Raw genomic sequence first — 24,223 nt, forward strand, 5'->3', positions numbered from 1 at the left:
AAAAGAAACTCTGTGCCAGTTGTGATGATATGGAATAAGAGAGGTTGATCTACATGTTCATAATACAAATTAGCTGATTTGTGCAAGAAGAGCAAAAGTGGCCCTTCAAACATCTGGATCAAATTTCTTAAAAGAATTCTGGTGCATTCTTCATCCAAAATTTGGGCTATTTCAGACACATTTCTATTTGAGATAGTTTTACCCTTCATACCTTGATTTTCTTCGTCTTTGGTGCTGCACGACCCTTTTCTGGACTCTTTTTCCGCTTCTTGGGTTTGGTTCTTCTAACAGTTAAGGTGATGCTTGTAGGTGTGTGCTGTGTTGCTGTGTACAACACAGTGGAAGGAGAAAGCTCCTCATCCCAGCTTTCTGTTGCACTGCTATCCCCACCTGAAAAAAGGTTATTTCATAGTTCATGTTGTACAAAAAGCCTCATAAATACATTAAAAGCAGCTTATTCCTTTCGATCTAGCCCATACCCAGTAAGTTATTACTTCTACTATTAACTCTATTATCTGTGGAACATATACCTACATTCCATATAGAAACAAGATTCTTTCTGCATCATTGGCATTAAGCATAGAAAACCCTGTTCTATATCATGTATTTCTACCCTTGAATTCAGTCCCCAATCTCCACTGCCTCAATGTATATGTAACATAGAAAAGGATGTGTGTGTGTGTGCGTGCGCACACATGTGCGCGCCCGTGCATGCTCACAAGGAATAATTTGATTACTATAGGGCTAAAATTGTTGACTCTGGATACAATTAGTTCACAACAATAGAATTACAATGGTCTTGAGAGGACTTCAATCACTGTCCATGAAAAGAGCTGGGGACCATGGGAACTTACAAGAGGGGTTCTTGGGATGAATATTAAAACCACAAAATATTATATGTCAAAATATGGTCCTAACCCATCTTTGGCTCACCTGATATGTTGTCCTGCTTCCGCCGATGAAGTCTAATAACCTTCCCCCTGCTCATTCCCCTAAAGAGGGAAAATAAACTTAAAGTAGTCCTTCCAACAGCATGCAGCGCATCATCAACACACATGGGAGAAGTATCTCTGCATATACTACCCCCTTCCTCCCACCTACCAAATGTTTCCAGGACATTAAATTTCATATCAAATTCAATAGCTTTAACATCAATCTCTCATTCCTTGTTGTCAGCAATTCTCACCTAGTGCAGAGAATTCGAGCCAAGGAGCACTAAGGAATCATCTACATTAACAAACACAAGAAAGAATACTTTGAGCTTTTCCCTACTAATAAGAAACCCTAATCCCAGCAACCCAGGGCTGGATTTAGATGGAACATGATCTTACCTGCACTTGTCACAGTTGAGAAGGAAGCCATCCTGAGAAAGACCACAAGGACACCAGGTAGGAACAGTCTCTCCTTCAGAGTTCGGGCTGTCTCCACAGCGTTCCTCTACGGGCGACGGCAGGCCATTCAGGTCAGAACGGGGGATGATCGTCTGGACAGGGGGAGAAGCAGGAGGTGTCGGAGGAGGAGGGGCTCCGTAATTATGATCCTGAAAATAAGATTTTTTAAATCAACAGTGTCCAAACACTGGCCCCTCTTTCCCCTAAAGTATGGTACATATGGAAAGAAAGAAGAAAGTAGTACCCTTCGTTTTTTGGCTTCAACCAGGAAAGTGATAAAACAAAATGCCAAGGTCAACTGGGACATAAAAACAAGAACAATGATGCAGGGCTAGACGTCCGCTGGAGGCAGGGAAGTGCAAAAGGGGCAACTTCGTCATGCTGCATATAAACATTTCAAGAAAGTCACAATGTATAAGAATGGATTACACTCCAGGAAGATCACTGCTCTGGAGAGAAACAAATGCATACTCACAGCATAAGGCAGTCCTCGACACCCATGTCTCTGAGTGGTCCCATAATTATGAGTGGAATACACGCTCTTCTCATTAACTGCTGGACTAGCCTCCACAGATTCAGGGCTGCACAAAGGCGAAAAGCAACGCATGATAGCATAACACCTAATCTTCCCTTAAACTAAGACTTAACTTCCCATTCTAACCCCTCCTCTTTCCACAACCACCAGCCACTAGAATAAGAGAAAGAACTCAGTGAAACAATCTGATTAACATAACTAAGCCTATAAATAACAGTAGGAGTGTCATTAAATGTGGATTTGTGTGTAACATGAAGCCAGTACAGGCAGATGTCTCAAAGCAGGCACCTGGGATACAAGGTGTCCCTAATGACAAACACAAACGTACCAGCTGAGCAGGGAGTTTCCCCTAGAGAAGCCACTCTGGGCTGGTTTAGACTCAGAACTATTCTTCTTAATTGGATCTCTTAATACTTCCATGAAACCTCACATGACATTTGCAGTGAGTGAGATGATGAAAGTGCCTTCTGCACTGCCCCAGGGACCAGGCCCTCTTCCATTCACTACCAAGACAGGATACCCTGAAGAAAGTACAGGTAAAAACAATGGCATCTTATATTTATCATACCTCTCATCTTGATGAACCCCCAAACACCTTCCAAATATTAGAGTAATAATTTCTCATCTACCAATGACATGCAAGCATATCAAGGACACAATTATTTAATAGCTGCATGATAATACCATAGAACTTCAAACTATTCAAAACTGTACTCAGAAGTTTAGTCTAACGACAAATAACAACAGTAGTATTGGCTACCATTTTGAATTGCCCATTATTTGCAAGGTGCTTTATATGTATTAATTCATTTACTCTGCCACTACTAAACATGATAAACAGCACCCCATCTTTACAGAACATGAAGTTGAGGTGGTGAGATTATATGACTTCACCAAGGTTACCCACTGACAGAGCCAGGATTTGAAACAATGTCTGACTCTAAAGTCTGTGCTCTTTCCACTATGACTAATTGGTTTGGAAACCACGATAACTTTCTTCTTTTAAAGAAAATTACATAAGATCTTAAGTAACCAGGCTTAGTGAGAAGCTTGGTTGAGTATGTTTCTGTACCCTCACTGAGTGGAAAGTAAACTGTTCAAACACAATTTATTAAAATAAAATAATTATAAATGTGTTCAAATTTAGAAATTTAATGTAAACCCTTACTTGATAATAAAAAGGCATAGGTGGCTAAGGACAAAATTCACGTTTTGGGGCAAAAAGAACTTTAACTCTGATTACTTAGGTACCTGGTTAGGTTTTGGAGAATACTGAAAGATAATTAACGAATGCAATTGTATGATTTGCAGAACTGAATAATGGGTTATCCGTCATTTAAATTAACCAGCACTGAGATTCACAAATCAGAAACTCCAAAGACACACGTAACTCAGCCTTAGTGGTGGATCAAAGGGTCTTTTAGGGAATCAAATAATGAATATTGTTTACTTCAAGTAATGTACATTTTTCCTGCTTAGAAATACACATAATATAGGACTTGGCAGGAATCAAGTGTGCAGTTCAATGTGGTGTAATGTCAGCTGAGAAGTGAGGGATAAAAGAAAATTCTGAGATATGTATCCAACTCACCCAGTTATTTGCTCCAAAACTGTAAGAAGGGATCTTATAAATAACAGCAAAGGTAATTTCTAGGTGAAGAAGAACTTTAGACACAGGAAAGTATTCTCTGTTAGTGAAGTGCATGCATTTTATTACTTAAGAGTGTCTGCAAGATGGGAACTGGGCGGGGGTAGGGGAATACATCAAGAATGCAGGTCAGTATTCTTGAGAAATAGATGATCTGAACGTGGCTCACTGAGAGGCAATCAGCTCTGAGTATTAGGAAACAGGTGGGGTTTCTTAAATAAACCAAAGGCAAACAAGCATTAATAAAATGAAGGTAGAATTTAGTTTCTATGATGGACAGGTTAAGAGAAAGTAATAACTTTACACAACATTGTTAATTTACTAGATAAACAAGTATTTCAAAGAGCTGTACATATTTTATGCAAGAGATTTTGTACCACTGAACACATGGGGTGAAACATGATAGCTGTTTATTAGAAATGGAATTTGTTTTTTTTGGACGGGAAAAAGGAAAGTGGCATGAAATAAAAGATGGCCATGGAGATGGAGCTATGCCGGTTGTATCTTACCCATCTCCAAACTGGGTAAATATGAACATATGCACTTCATGTGCAAGTCTAGGGAATAAAAATAAAATGTATATTGTGTAGGTTAAAAGGCCATCCCACTGCACAATACTTTGTAGTCAAGCATAGCATTTAATATATTGCTATGCGTGCCAAATACTAAAATTTAAGCTCACATCTTTTGATGAGGAAACTTTGCAATTTCCATACTGGTTACTGATTAAATACATAGTTACATGCTGACAGGTAACTACAGGATTTCCTAGGATATTCCCTGACATACAGAAACATATATCAGCTCTTATCTATATTTTAAAATATCGATAAAAATTTTGGAGTGTTAGGATTGCATCTCTTTATTAGCGAATGATTTTACGCAAATGTAATCATAGCCTTTCTTCCCCTATGTTTGAACTTCTATGACAGCTAGGCACATACACAGAAGCCATGCTTACGAAAGATATACTCCATCAACTGTGTTCCAAGTATAATATGCAACCTGCTGTTATAACACTACCTCTTAGAAAATGTCTTTAATTCATTTATGGCAGGATTGTAAATTCAGAAAAGTCTTTGCTTCTATTGTTACATCTAGAGGTTTTCCTACAAATATACAAAAAAAACAAAAACAAAACATAATGCATACCATTGCCATCAGATTTAAAATCCCATAAGGTAAGGTCTAGATCTTTTATTTAGTTGAGGATGTTATCCTGTCCCCAGGTTTAATCTTAGAGTGCCCAGAACAGTGGAATATGCATGACAGTGACATATGCACAGTGAAGCATTAACAAATATCATCAATAATTTAACAGAGTGGTATATAAGCTAATTGTTGACATTCTCTTGCTTTATAGGAATACTAAACGAAAAACTGTATAATTAGCTAAGACCACAGTATCAGAAATCTGTCTGGAGATTATGGATGAAAATGTTTCAGGAAACAGAAACACTGCAGTCAAACTTTTAGGCCACAAGTATTTTTTGATTCTGCAATTACTTCTGGACTCCCTAGCAACATTTATGGGCAGTTAGCTCTGTACTATGGGAAAAATCCCTGTTTTAAGAATAATAGCTTTAGGTCTTTTCCTTAGCTACTAACCCCAAACTCGTTGAGTTAATCTTTTCGTTGAAATTTCTGACAAATGTTAATGTTGTTTACATATACAGTCTGTCAGCCAATCCATATAGGAGGCTAGTGGTTGACTTTATACAAATTCATTAACACTACACAATTACCTATGAATGCAGGAAGATTTTTAAGTACTCTATTTGGGAAACAGGTGTAAAATTGGTAGTCTCGGCTATTGGCATAACTACATCTCTGTGGCATGCAAAAAAACAAAAACAAAACAAAACAGGAAAAAAGGCCCTGGAAGTAACACAATCCACCCTTCCCTACCCCCCCGACCCTCCATCTTCCTTTTTATATGGGAATAAGGCCAGAAACTGCTTTCAATTCTACACGACCCCAGAATATAATACACTGCTTCTTAGGGTAGCTTCATGTTAAGTCTTCCTCTTTAAGGAAGTCATGAAACAGTTAAATTATCCTAGGTGGCTTTGTGAAGAAACATACATGCTCTTTACTAATATTCTCAGTCTTAAGGAAGAAAACCACTATTATCAGGGATGCAGTTGAACCCAGAGTTCTGGTACAGCTTCTTTACTTTGCTGGAGGGGAAGGAATCCCCAGGGACTGTGAGAATGGCAAGAGAAACAGGGGAATTAGAGCAACACCCACCTCACTCAAGAAGTGGCTGTGGGATCAAGAGTCTGAACTGGACCTGAACATATTCAAAACACCAGGATTTTTCCAGCCCAGACCCTAATCCCTGGTACTGCCTGGAATAGACTTGGCTTCTGGGGGTGTGCTGCCCCCTAGGCCCCTTGGGTCTCTTTCGCTGGACTTTCACATCCTGGTGTAGTGCCACTTCGTCTTGAAAGGTAGGGGGCTTCCACTTCCTTTCTGTAAGCAAGGAAGATTGGGTACAAGGGAGGTAAAAGGACAAGAGGGGGGGAATCTGTGAGCAGGGGGAATCTTGGACAACTTAAAAGAGAAGGGATACAAAAGTCTAAAAAATTTTAAACTGTGAATATAAAGTTTTATAATGAAGGCCTACCTTCATTGCCATTTGGCATTTAAATTCTTCAAGAATTGAGAGTCTATTTTAGGGATTGGACTTTTCGACAAATTCTGAATTCCTAAAGCTGCTCTTAGCTGAAAAAAAAGTTTGGTACCACTGATTTTGAAGGTCCTCTTTCTAGGCAATGAATATTATAAAAACAGATGATACTAATTTCCACATTTTCTATCCCAAATATCAGAATGTCTAAGTAACCTGCCCACATAGCTGCAGCCCCTTTACTCTAGAACAATGAGAAGTACATAGGAAGAGGCCTTCAAGGAAAATCAGTTGGAGAGAACTCCTCCTTATCCTTCATTCATCAGATAATCATTAACTCTACAGAAGCAGGTAGTGACACTTACTTATTTCAATCTTCCTCACCCATCAAAATAAATGAAAACATAATCACTACCTTGAAAATTTAATTCTATTAATTATTTACTCAGAAATCCCGCCCCGCCAAATTCTTTTCCTCCCGCTTCTAATTCTTTTTTTCCTCCAGTTTCTATGGGGGAAAGGGAAAGGTCTAATGTCATTTACAATGGGCTAGGCTTGGGTTTAGAAAATACCACGTTATTTATTATTAGATGCCCACAAGAAATTTGTCTCCACACAAACTGGTAATGTATCTGCTACCTAGGAAGCAGCACTTACTCTGATCCAGCAGCCATATCTGAGTAGGATGTATCTGGTGTGGTGACTCCCAGAGGGATTGCAATGCTCATGACGTCCAACACAGCAGAGAGTGGAAATCACGGGGTCCAATTATCAGAGACTGGCCACTCTGAGAGTGGGGGTGAGCTGCAGAGCCTCAACCAACATGTTATGGACATGAGGAATCCTAGAACAGAAAAGGAAAACATCTAGTAACCAGAAAGTTCTTTGAATTTATTGCAAATACTACTGAATATTTTTCTATTTTTTGAACAAAGCTTTTAAGGGATAAATATAAAACAAATACAAGGGATCAACACTGTATCGTGTTTACTATGTTCTACATTAATGTTCCACAAAGTGAGCTAGCAAAAGTTATGCTCACTTTTCATTTCTATTTTAATTTTTTTCTTTTCAGATAAAGGGAAAGTAACAGTCTGCTCACCACTGAGCACATTTCTCCCATTCCACAACTGCTTATCAAACAAAAATTTCTGACACCCTAGGACCTAACTAACAAGAAAGAGAACAGTTAAAAGAATTTACTAGTTTAATGTTATAGTTTAATGTTATTCCTTCCAAATTAAATATGATGATAAAAGAAATCAATTTGCTTATATTTGACTGAATAGCTGTTTCTTATTGCCTTCTTTTGTCATGGAATACTCTTTTCCTTCTTTTAAACCTTTTTAATAACTATAATTTTGGGAGAAGATGTAGTTAGTAATGATATCTGTGAGATAATATCCACTGCTAGGTATGACTAAAAACATAAACCACAAAGTGTACAGTTTCATGATAAAAATAAGAAAATTTTGCATGGAAAAGCAGTGAGGATACCTTGAGTTGGTGACCACAGCCAGTGGAGTTTGGGAACAGAAAGAAACAAACTTGGTAGTGTAAAGAAACAAAAGTAGATTAAGTAGATTAAGAGATTTGGAGGTATGGTGCAAAGGGAAAAAGTGTACTTTGACTTTACATTAGTGATTTTATAGTTCTGTAAAAAAAAAACATTAAAAGAATGGAACACAAAGCATTTTATGTGGGAGGAAAGAAAGTCAATGTGACTGTTAAGGCCCAGGTTAATACAGATTTTTGCAAAAAAACTACAAAAAGAAGTCATGACTGATATACTGATTCATGATAAGACAAATAAGACAGTAGAAAATGGTTATTTATACTAAAAAAATTAAATCAAATGAAAACTATACCATATTAATTGAGTCAATACAGGGGATCAATGCAAATTTTAAAATGGTAGATGATCTCAGATGCTTGACTCTTATTTTGAAATACGAAGCAAATTAACATGGAAAAGAAAACCAATAGTGAACAGTCAATCAGGACAAGATTTTTAAGAACACGTAACGATAATACTCTTCTGTATCATTATTTTACAATGCTAGAACAGCGATAAACTAAGCAGTCCTCCCTGGCACCTACACTTTGAAAGAGCTGGATCTCACTAATGGACCTAGGACTCTCCAAATCCGGGTGTGGCAATATACCTGTTCCCACTCAACTTGAGGTGACATGTTGGACTTGAGACTGAAATGAAAAGGGCAAATCTTCCTATCTATTGCTTCCTCACAGCTCATAAAACAAAAGTGACTAATACAACTTTCTGCCTTTGGGCCTATTTTACACATAAATGTTTCCTTTCCCTAACAAACCGAACAGAGGAGAGCAGTACATTCTCTAATCCTCTGGGAAATTGAAATAAAATCTGTTAGTAACAGAAGAGAGAATACTTATCAAATAAGCCCAAAAGGGCATTTTTAAACATTGGGGATTGTTGGTTACAACTCTTTCTCTATTTGGTATCACTGCATAATTCTCAAAAAGAAAAAAAAAAAAAAAAAAGTCCAGAGGCTACTTGGCTAAATAACCAGAACAGAGTCTAATAATGAGCATACTACTACCTTGACCAATAGAGGAATCTGAATCGTGTGTTATATTTCAGTAAAGAACCCCTCACTACCAATTACTCAACACCATTAAAAAATCCTCTGTCATAGCCATTACTGTTATATGCCCATAAAAAAATGTAGGTGTCTAGATAAAAGAAAATTTACAAAACTAAGCTGACAGTGGTTATTTTTCTGAGTCAAAAAAAGATATACTAAAAGGAAAAGATGGAAAAATCACTTCAGATAATATCTCCTTAATAAATGAGTAAGTGATTAATACATTCCTTAATGAAATCTCAACCCAGCTAATTTGGATAGTTGAAAAATAACTTTAAGAAAGATTAAGTAGTTAATTACTTTCATGAATTCTTCCATTTCCCTTTTGTGTAATTTTACATGACCTCTTCCACTCTTCTGATGAAGGCATTTTGGATTAGCTTGGTTATCCTGTTCCAAATAATACTCTTATAATATTGGGTGTTTTTAATTAAAAAAAAAAAAAAGATAACAAAACCTAATTTCTCATATGACCCCAAGACTAGTTCCTTTCCTAAATAACATGCAAAATGTAGCTATTAAAATGTTAACTGAAAAACTTCTAACAGATCATCTATATGCAGTATTTTACTATAATTACCCTGGTTTTATAAGACAAGACAATAGGCTCCTACTATAGTTTACCAAGCTTAGTAGTTATAGCAGTTACTAATTTATCACATAGTTGGAGATATGTCCTAGAAAGAATTAAAATCTCTAGGTGGAACAGTTTCAAAGTATCTTTTACTTGTTAATTTGTCTCTCTCTTCCTACCAAAGTAAAAACTCAATGAGAACAAGGATTTTTGTATTTTATCCTCTGTTGTAGTTCCACAGCCTACAACAGCACCTGGCACATAGAGGGTATTTGAGAATATTTGCTGAATAAATTATGATCACATATCAAAATTATAGTTTTTAGCATTCATTGAAGTACAAAAATTAAAACAAATTAAAAGAATTTACTTGGCTCAGTCACCTTTTTATAGACCTCTGAATATGAAGTCCCCCAAAATTATCTGCCAGTAGTTCTGAAGACCTAGAAAAAGTTGAGAAGCAAATTAGTATAGAAAGAAATAACACAGATGGACACATGGAATAGAATTCTACAGAAATAATATTTTAACGGTAATTGTTCCATTTAGTACTGTATCTTTGTCCTTTAACCTTGTTATCTTATTTTCCTGTAAAGCCAGAACCTAAATAAAGGGTAGAAAAGGCAATTGTCTATTTGAGTTAAGAAGTGATATATATTGTCTCTGGGTAATCCTTTTCTTTCCTTCAAATCAGAATTCTCTCCCATTTCCCAAAGGATTCCTTCTTTTTATCTCTCCTAGGAGGTGCTTTTCTCCTCCTCTGACCCATTCTTAAATTCAGAGGCTTTTCTTTAATCAAATGTCAGATTTATTCTCCAGTCAGACAGGGACCTACCATGATCTATTAGAGTTCATATTAGTCCTTTCTTCCCCCTACCCTCTTGTCCTACTACAGAAAGAGTGACAAGAGGGAATCCATTTGTGGTCATCTACACAATGGAAAGCATGTAGAAAACAGAGCTTTAATTAACTTTCTACACTCCAAAAAGAAAAGGAAAATAGGTGATGACATAGGACTTGGGGGGGTAAAAAGTCAAATTTAACATTAGCCAGAAAGGAGTTTCAACATCTGAAATGCTATATCATATATGTGAAAAGAGTTGTGTGTGAGATTCCAGTTACCAAGCAGTAGAGAGTAAATGTTCTTTATGTTGATATCTTATGGATTTCTAACTTTTTATTAAAAATTGGAAAATAAACTATTCTTTAGAAACAATTTTAAACGAGCATACTCAGAACTGTAAAAATAAAACGTATGAAGGTAACAGTAAATGGAAGGAAGAAAAAAATTACACCAAGGAAGAAACAGACTCCTTTAGCAACAACAAATAAAGAAAAATGGAGAGGAGTAAAAAGAGAAATAAGTACATGAGTATACAGTAGGGGGAAAATGAATGCATCGCAATTTCAATTTCATTTCAGTTTAACTACAATCCATCAGACCCCCCAGGAACTGTAGTTAAGTTCTTGGACTCAGAAGCAGAACCAGCTTGACTCCCAGTACTGAGTACTCTTTTGAGAAGTCACCATTTACATATAGTTTCTAAGGAAAAGGCTTTTAAGAACGTGCCAGAAATAGTTTATAATTACCCCAGTCTTTTAAATTGAATTCAGAAATGGTCAATAGTCTCTGTATCTGCCATTCTGACAGTCTCTTCTCTATATGACTTGCTGAAAGCACAAGACCCATGTGATCTGTCAGGTCACTCTCAGAGAAAACAGACAAAAAGTGTTTTAAGAACAACTCCAACAGAGATTTCAGAAAAAGAAATTGCATCAGCCAGGTGAGCCGGAAGCAGCTGGGAGACAAGAGTCCAATAAACAGCCAATCCGATGAAAGAAATTCAGAACAAGTCTGCTTCAGTAATCCTGTGAAGAGGACTGGCAGGAAGAGGAGTGCCGCTTCAGAAAAAGAACAGGCCTCATATGCTTCAGACAGTCTTTGTACTGTGGCTGTGGACCTTGGCCATTCTCCCAGAAATGATGCAATCCTGATGAACAAGATCTGCTGCCAGAGAAACAATTGTTAACAGCCTATGCAGACAGCAACTTAGCCAAGAAGCAATCTCTGATCAACTCTCTCACAAACCACCAGAAAGTCAAATTTCTTCCTCAGTTTTGATCTCTGACAAAATATGTTAGTGAATATATATTTAGATATATACAAACACGCCATTTTCTCAAAATGTCCCTTTTAAGTTCCTGTGGCTTTATAATATCTATCCTCTATCATTACATTTGAAAGAAAACACTGAGATTATTTTTATTTTTATGAATTCTCAAGCTAACAGCAAGGTATTTACGTTGAAATTTTACAGTTTTCTCCCCTTCTTATAAAAAAAAATGTTTGGGGATGTAGTGGATTCCCTAAGTTTTAAATTCACTCTGCAATCTAGGGCCCAATTATGAGATTTCAAAGTAAAGACAAATATGTACACTCACTAATTCAGGGCCAGAAAGGTGTATTTTTAGACATTTTTGAAATTATGTGAAACTCAATATGTTAAAAATAGGCAGGTGTTACAGAAAAAGAGAAAAATCTCTTCTTGCTTAGGCTGACACAAAAGGTAGGCTGAGTAATATCAGTTTGCAATGCCCACTTTTCTCAAGGGCAGTAATATTACTTCAGATCTTTTAAGAGGGTTAATGATTATTTTCATCCTATTAGCCACAACTTACTATTTTAGAATCTAAAACATCCTCCACCTAAAAATTCTCCCAAGGTGACTTCCCTGGTGGCACAGTGGTTAAGACTCCACGCTCCCAATGCAGGGAGCCCGGGTTCGATCCCTGGTCAGGGAACTAGAAACCACACGCATGCGGCAACTAAGACCTGGCGCAACCAAATAAATAAATAAATATTTTTTTAAAAAAAGAAAAAATCCTCCCTAGACTCCTCATCTCCTAGGCCTGGTTTCTTTTTCAGAGCTTTGGTATCAGGTTGTTCACACAGTATTGTTATGAAATTATTAGGATTTTTTCCTGCCTTGCATACTAAATAAAAGACTCTGTATACAAGAAACCTCATTTCTCTAAACTCCAACTAGCCAGATGAGACAATTAACCAAATTTCTTCTTTTTTTTTTTTTTTGCGGTACGCGGGCCTCTCACTGTTGTGGCCTCTCCCGTCATGGAACACAGGCTCCGGACGCGCAGGCTCAGCGGCCATGGCTCACGGGCCCAGCCGCTCCGCGGCATGTGGGATCTTCCCAGACCGGGGCACGAACCCGTGTCCCCTGCATCGGCAGGCGGACTCTCAACCACTGCGCCACCAGGGAAGCCCAAATTTGTTCTTTTTGAAAGCAATAACCCTTAAACTGGGATTCACTATAAACACAAGCTTCTAAAATGTATTCTGAAATCAGTATGTTCAGCCCAATCTACTACCCCGATATTTAAACTATTAATAAAAATCAACAGATATACAGAATAACTCTGAAGCAGTAAAAATTTTTAATAGGCCAATAAATGAATAAATTCAACACAATTAAGATGGAAAAAAGTCAGAAAAATTTTCAATAAGGGTTAAAAGAAAATAACCACTAATTTTAAGATTCAACTTCTGAATCTACTGATTATTCAAAATTTTGTTATACATGTAAGTTGAGATTATTCTTAAATACTTCTATACTTAAATTTCCTACTTTTGAATGACTAAACAGTAAAAAGGGAAGACAGAGAGAATATTAGAAGACTTTTTTGTATGTTTATATCCTCAATTTTTAAATCACATAACAGTTAAGAAAGCAGTCAATATATATGTACATTTAGCTACACAACCAACTTGCCTGAGAACTAATGTGGCAGCTGCATTATACGCTTATCTTCCATTTCCCACCCAAACTGAGACATTGAGGAAAAACACTGCCGTTGTACTGTTTAACATAAAGCTTTTTATCTTGGGAGGAGAAAATGTATGTTAGGAAAAAGTACTGTATTACGAGTTAGGAAATTTGAGTTCTAGCCTACAACTTAATTAGTCTGGTGATTTCTGAAAAATCACTTTTTATAGATGAGACTTAAGTTCCTCAAAGTAAAATCTTCACTGGGTTTCCTCCTGCTCTAAATTTCTGTGAATCGTGACACTGACTTGGGCAATTCATGCAATGTCTCGGTTTTCTCAGTGTACAGTAGAAAGAATAATACCTGTACTGCTGACATAGGTGCACATAGACTAGTGTTTGTAGCAAATAATAATTTAAGTGGCTCTCTGGAACTTTAAAATATACGTAAACGAAGAGGAGGTGCTACTAATAATCTGAATGTGGCTAAAAATTATTTTCACTCATCTCTAACAGTGTATATTTCAATTTTGCTAAAGTAAAATAAACCGTGTGAGAAAAGGATATGTAAGAAACATGCAAAAAAAGAAAAGTATAGGAGAGAGAAGTGATAAGCATTAGAAGAAATAAATAAGAATTATTGGAAAATAAGAGATGTACTCTAAGAAAAGAGAAAGAGCTCAGAGACCTGGGGAAAAGTTCATGTACTTGGGGTAGTGTAAGTTATAAGTTAGGCTTATGATCTGAAGCAAGTTAATACAGGCAAAGGATCTAGAAATTCAGGGCTGAAGAGAAGAAAAGACAAACGTGTTGGGATAAACAATTAAGAGAGACTAAAGAAACATCGTTATTTAGTAATTTAGAGCCAAGATAAAGTTTTGCTTTTCTCCCACCTCTTCTCCTTCAACACCTGTTTATCCCTTGGCTCCTTTGCCTAAATTTATACTCCCTCTAGGGGCTACTGGGCTTGGCACAATAAACTGATGTCTACAAAAGCTCTAAACTTACTAGAGTAGGAGGTAATTAAAACCCAATTTAAAAAAAATCCTATTTCAGTCCATAGTAAGAATTTCTTTCCCCATGAAATACTTCAATAATGGCAATATTATAGAGGCGAAGACATACTTCATTGTGCTTGGAAGGAAGGGGGGTGAGTAACAGGATAAGAGTACACTCTATAAATAACGAAACTAAATCTTAAATTATTTTAAGATGACAGTGAAGAAAAAGAAATATTTTATTTACAACTCATTTAACAATGATAAACAGATATTTACTGCTAAACTAACCAAGGATGCACAGACTCTTTCTGCCCTTAACAATAATCAGTTAGGAAAATTTTAGGTTTCTAAGTGTCAAATAAAGATGATACCCTCAATGAACTTCGATTTACCTCTTTAAAGAGCTATATTCTAAAGACTTTCTAAAGGTTTTGTCCTACTGTGTTTGAAGCCTCTGATCATGCTTTAGAGCCATGTTCCATACTAGATCGGAAAAGAACCTCTCCTACCTCTGTGTCTGCCTCCTCTAAATCCATACTTTTTTCATTTTCAAACCCTGAATGGGAACCATGTTTACTTACTCCAGACAAAGTGAGACATACATATTTATAAGGAATTGATATCTTTATATTTTCAGTAGTTTAGGCAAAATTTCTCCAGTTGATAAGAAATTTAGAGTTTCAAGTTCAGAGTCTAATTCATTATTCTATAGATGAAGAAACAGAGCTATAAAAGTGTTAACTTATAAGAAGTCACACAGTAGTGGAGTTAAGAAGAAAATTAGGATTTTAATGGATAGGTTCTACTTATTAAAGTAATCACTACTAACTTTAGATAGCAATATTTGAATTAAAAGAAAAAAATATATTTTTTTTGGCTGCTGAGCAGCTTGTGGGATCTTAGTTCCCCAACCAGGGATTGAACCTCGGCCCTCCACAGTGAGAGCGCAGAGTCCTAACCAATAGTCCACCAGGGAATTCCCTAAAAGAAAATTTTAAAAAATTAAGCACCAATTATTGTTGGTACTACGTTAGACAAACAAGTCCAGATTAACATTCCTGGCTCTCTTGGGATTTATATTACCTAGATTTGTCAGGGTTTTCTTCATTCGTTCATTCAACAATCATGAAGTGAGTAACTACTCATGTAACTCTACTACGTATAAAAACGATCTTAAGTTTTATTTTAAAATGTTGCTCTTGGGACTTCCCTGGTGGCACAGTGGTTAAGAATCCGCCTGCCAACGCAGGGAACACAGGTTCGATCCCTCCTCTGGGAAGATCCCACATGCCGCAGAGCAACTAAGCCCATGCACCACAACTACTGAGTCTGTGCTCTAGAGCCTGCGAGCCACAACTACTGAGCCTGCGAGCCACAACTACTGAAGCCCACGCACCTAGAGCCCGTGCTCCGCAACAAGAGGAGCCACAATGAGAAGCCCATGCACCACAATGAAGAGTAGTTCCCACTCGCTGCAACTAGAGAAAGCCCGCATGCAGCAACAAAGACCCAACGCAGCCCCCGCTCCCCCCAAAATAATAAAGTTTCTCTTATCCAAGTAGAAGAGGGTAGGCACTTTGCAAAAACTCTTTCTGTTTGCCTGTGTGCCAAAGTATTGCATCTTCACAACCATGAAGGGAAAAGAAAATCCTGAAGTGTGTCTCTACAATTAATGAGTCATCCTGAAGTGAAAACAACACCCTACCCCCAAAGAAAGAAAACCCCAAACCACTCCATCTTTTAGCAATGACACAGAGGGGTACAGAAACAGATTCTTTTATAAATCTCTTAAACTGTTTAGACAAAACTTTTCACTGATTGGTCTCATGAAAAATTCTATTAAGAATGAAGAAGAATAAAGAACAATGGGCAGCAAGAACCTTCAAAACACAGACAAACAGAAGCTGACTATATGTGTTCTGTGATTATTTGACAGACCAGGTGGCTAAGTATCTAGCAGTAAAGGAATTTAAAGCTTAATAATTCTGATATGCACAACGGGGATCCTCTCCTGACCAATAGCTGTATCTTTATTGACTTATTGAGAAATAATAAATGCTTATAAAAATATACAAACATTACAAACGCATAAAAAGTAGAAGTGAAATTCTCACATAATTCCACTTCCCAAAGTTCCCCAAAGATGAAAGTGAGAACCCTACTTTTCTTTAATCAGCTTTGCTCATTTAGTAATAAGTTTCGGACATCTTTCTATATGCACATGTACAAAATTTATTTCTTCCTCTTAAACAACAGCACTGGGGCTTCCCTGGTGATGTAGTGGTTAAGAATCTGCCTGCCAATGCAGGGGACAGGGGTTCAAGCCCTGGTCTGGGAAGATCCCAACCGCCATGGAGCAACTAAGTCCGTGTGTCACAACTACTGAGCCTGCAAGCCACAACTACTGAGCCCACACACCACAACTACTGAAGCCCGTGCGCCTACAGCCCATGCTCCGCAAAACAAGCCACCGCAATGAGAAGCCCGTGCACCGCAACGACGACCCAATGCAGCCAAACAAAAAAAAGACAGCACTGTATTCTATCCTATGGATGCACTATAATTTAAATCAATTCTCTGCATGAGAATGTTTAGATTGTTGCTAATTTTCCATAATATACACAATGCTGCACTGGATGGACATGTACATGTACATATGCCTTTCTTTATACATGTGTATAAACAATTCCTTAGGACACATTCTTAGAAGTGGAACTGCTAGAAGGGCATGAGCACATTTAGTAGTGATGCCGAACCACCCTCCAGAAAGTTAAAGCCATTTTACACTGCTACAAACATAGTGGGAAGGCTACATTTTCCCGTAAGGTTCAAAATAATTTCAATTCTAACATTCCTCATAGAGTTTCTTCCTTAGAAGACTCTCTACAGCCTACAAGAAAACCCTAAAATGAAAGTTAATTGCAAATTCTCAACATTTCTGTGATACACTTTTAAGACTACTGACTGGATGTACTGGATGTCCTCTAAAATTCTTTTATACTAAGTAGGAAATCTCAGTTGCTTTTTCACTAAACTTGGGATGGGATCTTCAAAGTAAAACCTAGATAAGGCACCATTACACAACGGAAGTATTTTCTTATGGTTGTCCCATGACATAACTTTAAATTCATTTAATAGAATGCAGTGCCAAGCTCTAAATTTCTTTTCCCAGTAATGAAAAAACAAATGCTAGCCATCTAGCTGGCATCTGTTGATTTGAGCTCTTCAGTTTCAAATAAGCTATCAAAACTCTGTTCTAGCAGTTCTGCCTCAGTAGTATATATGATGCCTTCCATTTTTAATTACCTTCAGAAAGAGAAAAAAGTTTGAAACTACAAGAAGCTTGTCAATATTGACTTACTAAAAGACAGAGTGCCAAAATATTGACTAAATTTGTAACGTAGCTACAAATCATTTGGTATATACTCCACTATGACACCAGACATGGTTCAAATCTAAGTCCTGGGTCAATGAGGCAAAAAACCTCTCCTTTTCACTGAGCTGGCACTAGCACCTGACTGACAGCGTAGATGCAGAGGTATTCTTTCTCCTCTGAATATTTCACAGATTGTCTTTTATCCATCCATTCACCAACACTACTCACCTCCTTATGATTTCAAGGTTGCAGTGAACTGCTCTCCTGAGTTCTCAACCCTTCAATCTACTCTTCATTCTCCCATGACGCTAAATAACTATGACCTTTATCATTCTACTATTAGAAACCTATAATGGCTACCTAATACCTACTGGGTTAGTTCAAACTCCTTTGCCTGAATGGAAAACCACCTTTGTTAATTAGCTATTCATCTGTTTCTTTTCCTTCAAAATTTTGTTCACACTACTTATCTTGTCTGATATGCTATTTTTTTGCATCTTAAAAAAACTTTATTATGAAAAATTTCAAACAAATACAAAACCAGAGAAAACCCTGTAATGAACTCACAGACTACCGAGTTTTAATCAACAACCAACTCATAGCCAATCTTATTTTATCTATAATCTTTCCTCTTCTACATGATTATTTTAAAGCAAATCCCAGAAATATCAGTTGTACATATTACATTTGCTGAATAAAGTTATCCCTTGTTTATTATAAATATGGTGAGAGTGGTTGGCTTATAATGACAGGTGGCAGTGACAGGGAAAGAAAGACCATCATTCCAAGGCAAAAGTGAAAATGGATAAAAACGTAACGTAATTCATCAATTGATTTGCTGAGTAATGTTTAGGCTTTACAGTTATACACACATAACTATTAAAAATGTCAATCTTTTTCTTTTAAGAAAAAAAAACTACTGGGAATTCCCTGGTGGTCCAGTGGTTAGGACTCCACTCTTCCACTGCAGGAGACACAGATTTGATCCCTGGTTGTGGAACTAGGATCCCACAAGCCGTGTAGCCAAAAAAAAAAACCCCAAAAAACAAATACTGTAAGCAATTTTTAAATTTGACATGGACAATTTTTTAATAGATTCATTTATTTATCTATTTATTTATTTACGTATTTATGGCTGCGGGCGGGTTTTCTCTAGTCATGGCGAGCGGGGGCTACTCTTCGTTGCGGTGCGTGGGCTTCTCATTGCAGTGGCTTCTCTTGTTGCGGAGCACGGGCTCTAGGTGCACGGGCTGTAGTAGTTGTGGCTCGTGGGCTCTAGAGCACAGGCTCAGTAGTTGTGGCGCATGGGCTTAGTTGCTCCGTGGCACGTGGGATCTTCCTGGACCAGGAATTGAACCCATGTCCCCTGCATTGGCAGGCGGATTCTTAACCACTGAGCCCCCACGGAAGCCCTGATATGGACCTTTTTTTTTTTTTTGCAGTACATGGGCATCTCACTGTTGTGGCCTCTCCCGTTGCGGAGCATAGGCTCCGGACGGGCAGGCTCAGCAGCCATGGCTCACGGGCCTAGCTGCTCTGCAGCATGTGGTATCTTCCCAGACCAGGGCACGAACCCGTGTCCCCTGCATCAGCAGGTGGACTCTCAACCACTGCGCCACCAGCAAAGCCCTGGACCATTTTTTTAAAAAAAATAAATTTATTTATTTTTGGCTGTGTTGGGTCTTTGTTTCTGGGCGCAGGGTTTCTCTAGTTGCGGCGAGCGGGGCCCACTCCTCAACGCGGTGCGCGGGCCTCTCTTGTTGCGGAGCACAGGCTCCAGACGCGCAGGCTCAGTAGTTGTGGCTCACGGGCCTAGTTGCTCCGCGGCATGTGGGATCTTCCCAGACCAGGGCTCGAACCCGTGTCCCCTGCACTGGCAGGCAGATTCTCAACCACTGCACCACCAGGGAAGCCCAGCCCTGGACCATTTTTAAAGTCTTTATTGAGTGTGTTAAAATATTGCTTCTGTTTTGGTTTTCTGGCCCTGAGGCATGTGGGATCTTAGCTCCCCCACCAGGGATCAAACCCGCACCCCCTGCATTGGAAGGCAAAGTCTTAACCACTGGACTGCCAGGGAAGTCCCAGTAAGCAATTATTATTATATTTTTAATTTTTATTTATTTATTTATTTTTGACTGTGTTGGATCTTCATTTCTGTGTGTGGGCTTTCTCTAGTTGAGGCGAGCAGGGGCCACTCTTCATTGCAGTGCGCGGACCTCTCACTGCCGCGGCCTCTCGTTGCGGAGCACAAGCTCCAGACACGCAAGCTCAGTAGTTGTGGGGCAAGGGCCTAGTTGCTCCGCGGTATGTGGGATCTTCCCAGACCAGGGCTTGAACCCATGTCCCCTGCATCGGCAGGTGGATTCTTAACCACTGAGCCCCCAGGGAAGCCCTGATATGGACCATTTTTAAAGTCTTTATTGAGTTTGTTACAATATTGCTTCTGTTTTGGTTTTCTGGCCCTGAGGAATGTGGGATCTTAGCTCCCCCACCAGGGATCAAACCTGCACCCACTGCATTGGAAGGCAAAGTCTTAACCACTGGACTGCCAGGGAAGTCCCAGTAAGCAATTTTTTTATCTGAGTTTGTTGATAACAAAATTTCTTATGTTCTTGGGAATGCAAATTTTTCCTTATAGCAGAGTTAAGTACAAGCATACACACGACCCACATCTCTGACATAGCATTCTTATTTGTATATGCTATGTGTCAATAAGTAAAAATGGATAAAACACAGAAGAAACACCTGGAAGCAGTTAAGTGTGATAAACCAATGCATTATAGAGGACTGTGACCACCTAGAGGGGTGGGATAGGGAGGGTGGGAGGGAGGGAGATGCAAGAGGGAAGAGATATGGGGATATATGTATATGTACAGCTGATTCACTCTGTTATAAAGCAGAAACTAACACACCATTGTAAAGCAATTATACTCCAATAAAGATGTTAGAAAAGAAAAAAAAATTGGTTTTGAGTCAAAAAAAAGAAAAGATAAGGACTGTAACATCACACTAGCAATGGATCATATCTGAGGTGCTAGCCAGCTGTTCTTTTTAATGAGCAGTTTCTTAAGAGTACTAGAACCTTAGGCTGATGACTAACTTAGGGTTAAAAAAGCTCACATACTCAATGGAAGCATACTTTCCAGCCAAAAAATAACTCACTAATAATGGTGAGTGTCACAGAACAGAAACATTTGGGAATATATATAGCTGATACCTATATAAACCACAAAGCAAAGATATCTTAAGATCCAGTTAGTGGAAAATAGGCCCAAATCAATGCCAATGCAAATATATACCAACACATTCTATTACCAAACTACCCTCCATAAGCTATACTGATAACAATAAAACTAAACTCAGGATATTTTGTAATTTAAAAAGTAACAGTGATGTAAGACAATGATCAACTCAAAGAAACACTGATGTACATTGTTCTACCTAAGCCAAAAACTAGCCTACATTTACTCATATAGTAGCTTACTGGGTAAAATGAAATCTTTGGAATTGTAAGTACATCATTTCCCTAGAAGTCCAAGAGGATGAACATCTCTGGACCAACTAGCTAGTAATTTGTTATGAGATGCAGAAACTTGTAAGAGTTCTCATCATGAAAAACATCAAAAATATTTAACTTATGGATTGTAAAATTATTCTCTGGAGATCTTAATATGAAAATAATTTAAAAACCTTGATACAGAGAATTCCCTGGCGGTCCAGTGGTTAGGGCTCTGCGTTTTCACTGCTGAGGGCTTGGGTTCAATCCCTGGTTGGGGAACTTAGATCCCACAAGCTGCGTGGCGTAGCCAATAAAAATAAAAACCCTCATAATTCAGTTTCAGTAAACCCTTCAGCTGTATTTGGGCCAAAATTCTCATTCATTAATTAATACTTAACAATAAACTAGCCCCAGGACACGGACAAAACAGTACTTTTTAATGAATACAACTGGTACAGTAAAGTTGCTCCAAATTCTCATGCAAAATATAATCACAACCATATACTACGTTAAAATTTCCCAGTTATTTTATTGTCTCTTTCAATCATCTCTGTTGCTTTTCCTGTCCTGTCAGAGTCTGACCCTAAGCAAAGCCCACAATTCTACGACTGAACAAAGTGGAGTAAAACATAAAGCATCTTAGGATTTAGCTTCTATTTTTCTTTTTTGTTAAAACATTTTCTATGTATAAACTTATTTTTTCCTAAGTAAAATATTTCTAAATGCTCAACATTACTGTTTTTGAATATGGTATTTCCTTTTCCAGTGCCTGGTAACCAGTATAAAAACTAAGACTTAAAAAAAAAAAAAAAAAAGCCTATGCCCTAGATTTTGACAAATCTCTTGTAGACCACCACTAATAACTTCAGAGCAGTGGTTCCCAATCTTTTTGGGTATGAGGATAGCTTTTAAAACTGCAAAAATTTTGGGGGGTGGAAGAAATGGCTATAGGGGGTCAAAGGTAGAAACTTCCAGTTGTAAAATAAATAAATCATGGGGGTATAATCTGTAGCATGGTGACTAGTTAATACTGTATTGCACATTTGAAAGTTGCTAAGAGAGTAGATCTTAAAAGTTCTCATCACAAGAAAAAAAAGTTGTAACTAAGGTGAGGGATGTTAGCTAGACTTATTATGGTGATCATTTCACAACATATACAAATCATTATGAAATCATTATGTTGTACACCTGAAACTAATGTCAATTAAACCTCAAAAAAAAATTAAAAAAATAAGACCATTAAGGTGGGCCCTAATCCAACATAACTGGTGTCCTTACAAGAGAAAATCTGGACACACAAAACACACCAGGAACATGCACACACAGAGGAAGGACCATACGAAGAGGCAAGAGACTGACCATCTGCAAGCCAAGGAGAGAGGCCTCAGGAGAAACCACCCCTGCCGACACCTTGATCTCTCAGAATTTTAGCCTCAAAAAAAGGGCAAAGAAGATTATCTGCTGACTAGGAAAGTACAGTAAAAAACAAAAAACAAAAACAAAAAACCCTGCATTTGTCAACACATTAGATCCTTTGCAATTGGGGCTCCTGGCCCACAAAGCACCAGTGCCCAAGAATAATAACTATGGGGCTTCCCTGGTGGCGCAGTGGTTGAGAGTCCACCTGCCAATGCAGGGGACACGGGTTCGTGCCCCAGTCCAGGAAGATCCCACATTCCGCAGAGCGGCTGGGCCCGTGAGCCATGGCTGCTGAGCCTGCGCGCCCGGAGCCTGTGCTCCGCCACAACAGTGAGAGGCCCGCGTACCGCAAAAAAAAAAATAATAATAATAATGGAGAACTGACAATATTTCTGCACAAGAGCCTTTCATTTATGCCCTTAAGGACCATTATCTATTAACATTTACCCACGACAGGACTAAACAATTTATACTCTGATAAATGTATCAGATGATACTTACTAAAAGTGACAAAAAAAAGGGAAACAAACAAAATCCCTGCCTAAGAAGGTGCCTTTCTTTGACCTCTTGGGCCAAACCACCATAAAGCCCCCTGTTAAAGCAAAGATGTCTTTACATTCAACCCTGAATTGTGAAAAAAATTACATGACCCATGGCTCTTCAATGAACTTAGGATTTCTTAAGAATCCACTAAGACTTAAGTTTGTGTTTCATGTTTTAAACTCCAACTCTTCCCCCATCTGTACATGAAAGCAAGAAGGAAGCCCACGACGCAGGCTCTCCATTTGCCTTGGTATTTATATTAAAAATTTATCTGGGGGCACTTCCCTGGTGGCTCAGTGGTTGAGGGTCCGCCTGCCGATGCGGGGGACGCGGGTTAGTGCCCCGGTCCGGGAGGATCCCGCATGCTGCGGAGCGGCTGGGCCCGTGAGCCATGGCCGCTGAGCCTGCGCATCCGGAGCCTGTGCTCCGCAGCGGGAGAGGCCGCGGCGGTGAGAGGCCCAAGTCCCGCAAAAAAAAAAAAAAAAAAAAAAAATCCGGGGTATAACTACCTTGTTACAGTTTTTCTAGCAGATTTCTAACTTAACACCTCTTAGCTATTATTTGAGCATACATACTCATTAAATTCCTACCAACTCTACATTAGTGTACTGTTCAAAGGAAACAATATTTGCCTAAAATTTTCTTTGAGGGGGACCTACAACAAATGTTTATTTGGCTATCAGTCTATTACAGTTCAAACAAAATCCTTATTTACAAGCCAAAATAAGTTTTAAAGATAAATGTTTGGGAGCAGCTTGATACCATTCCTTATTCTACAAAAATTCAAATTCCTTTTAGAAGTCTTAGCAGACTTCTAGACCTATTATTAATGCCTCCCTTTTTTACTTCCTTTTTTTTTCTTTAATTTTTAATTTTGGGCTGCACTGGGTCTTCGTTGCTGTGTGCGGGCTTTCTCTAGTTGTGGAGCACCAGCCCTAGGTGCGCAAGCTCAGTAGTTGTGGCTCATGGGCTCTAGAGTGCAGACTCAGTAGTTGTGGCTCACGGGCTTAGTTGCTCCATGGCAGGTGGGATCTTCCCGGACCGGGGATTGAACCCGTGTCCCCTGCATTGGCAGGTGGATTCTTAACCACTGCGCCACCAGGGAAGTCCTTTACTTCCTTTTTAAAAGGTATTTTCTTTGGGAAAAAATTGATTTATCAAGCACAACTGAGTGTGCATCTGTGCCAATTTGATACAAG

General features: G+C 38.4%; 1 protein-coding gene across 15 annotated transcripts in view; it reads right to left on the reverse strand.

Moving 5' to 3' along the window:
* Positions 1-24,223, reverse strand: part of SETD5 (SET domain containing 5) — a 107,619-nt gene that overhangs the window by 63,000 nt on the left and 20,396 nt on the right. For 8 of the 15 annotated variants that reach the window (XR_009542702.1, XM_060161290.1, XM_060161276.1 and 5 more), the window contains exons 2-9: positions 9,788-9,847; positions 6,864-7,050; positions 5,825-6,049; positions 2,255-2,447; positions 1,867-1,972; positions 1,332-1,540; positions 934-992; positions 212-390 (exon numbers count right to left, since the gene is read on the reverse strand). Coding sequence is in view for 14 of the 15 variants with exons in the window: in XM_060161290.1 (XP_060017273.1) it covers positions 212-390; positions 934-992; positions 1,332-1,540; positions 1,867-1,972; positions 2,255-2,346 (645 nt within the window). In the remaining variant the exon portion in view is untranslated. Of the gene's footprint in view, positions 1-211; positions 391-933; positions 993-1,331; positions 1,541-1,866; positions 1,973-2,254; positions 2,448-5,824; positions 6,050-6,863; positions 7,051-9,787; positions 9,848-10,994; positions 11,144-24,223 lie in introns of those variants that run through there. The other 7 variants (XM_060161282.1, XM_060161288.1, XM_060161284.1 and 4 more) reach the window with 4 other exon arrangements.

Source organism: Lagenorhynchus albirostris, chromosome 10 (assembly GCF_949774975.1).
Source record: "Lagenorhynchus albirostris chromosome 10, mLagAlb1.1, whole genome shotgun sequence".
NCBI classification, from domain to species: domain Eukaryota; kingdom Metazoa; phylum Chordata; class Mammalia; order Artiodactyla; family Delphinidae; genus Lagenorhynchus; species Lagenorhynchus albirostris.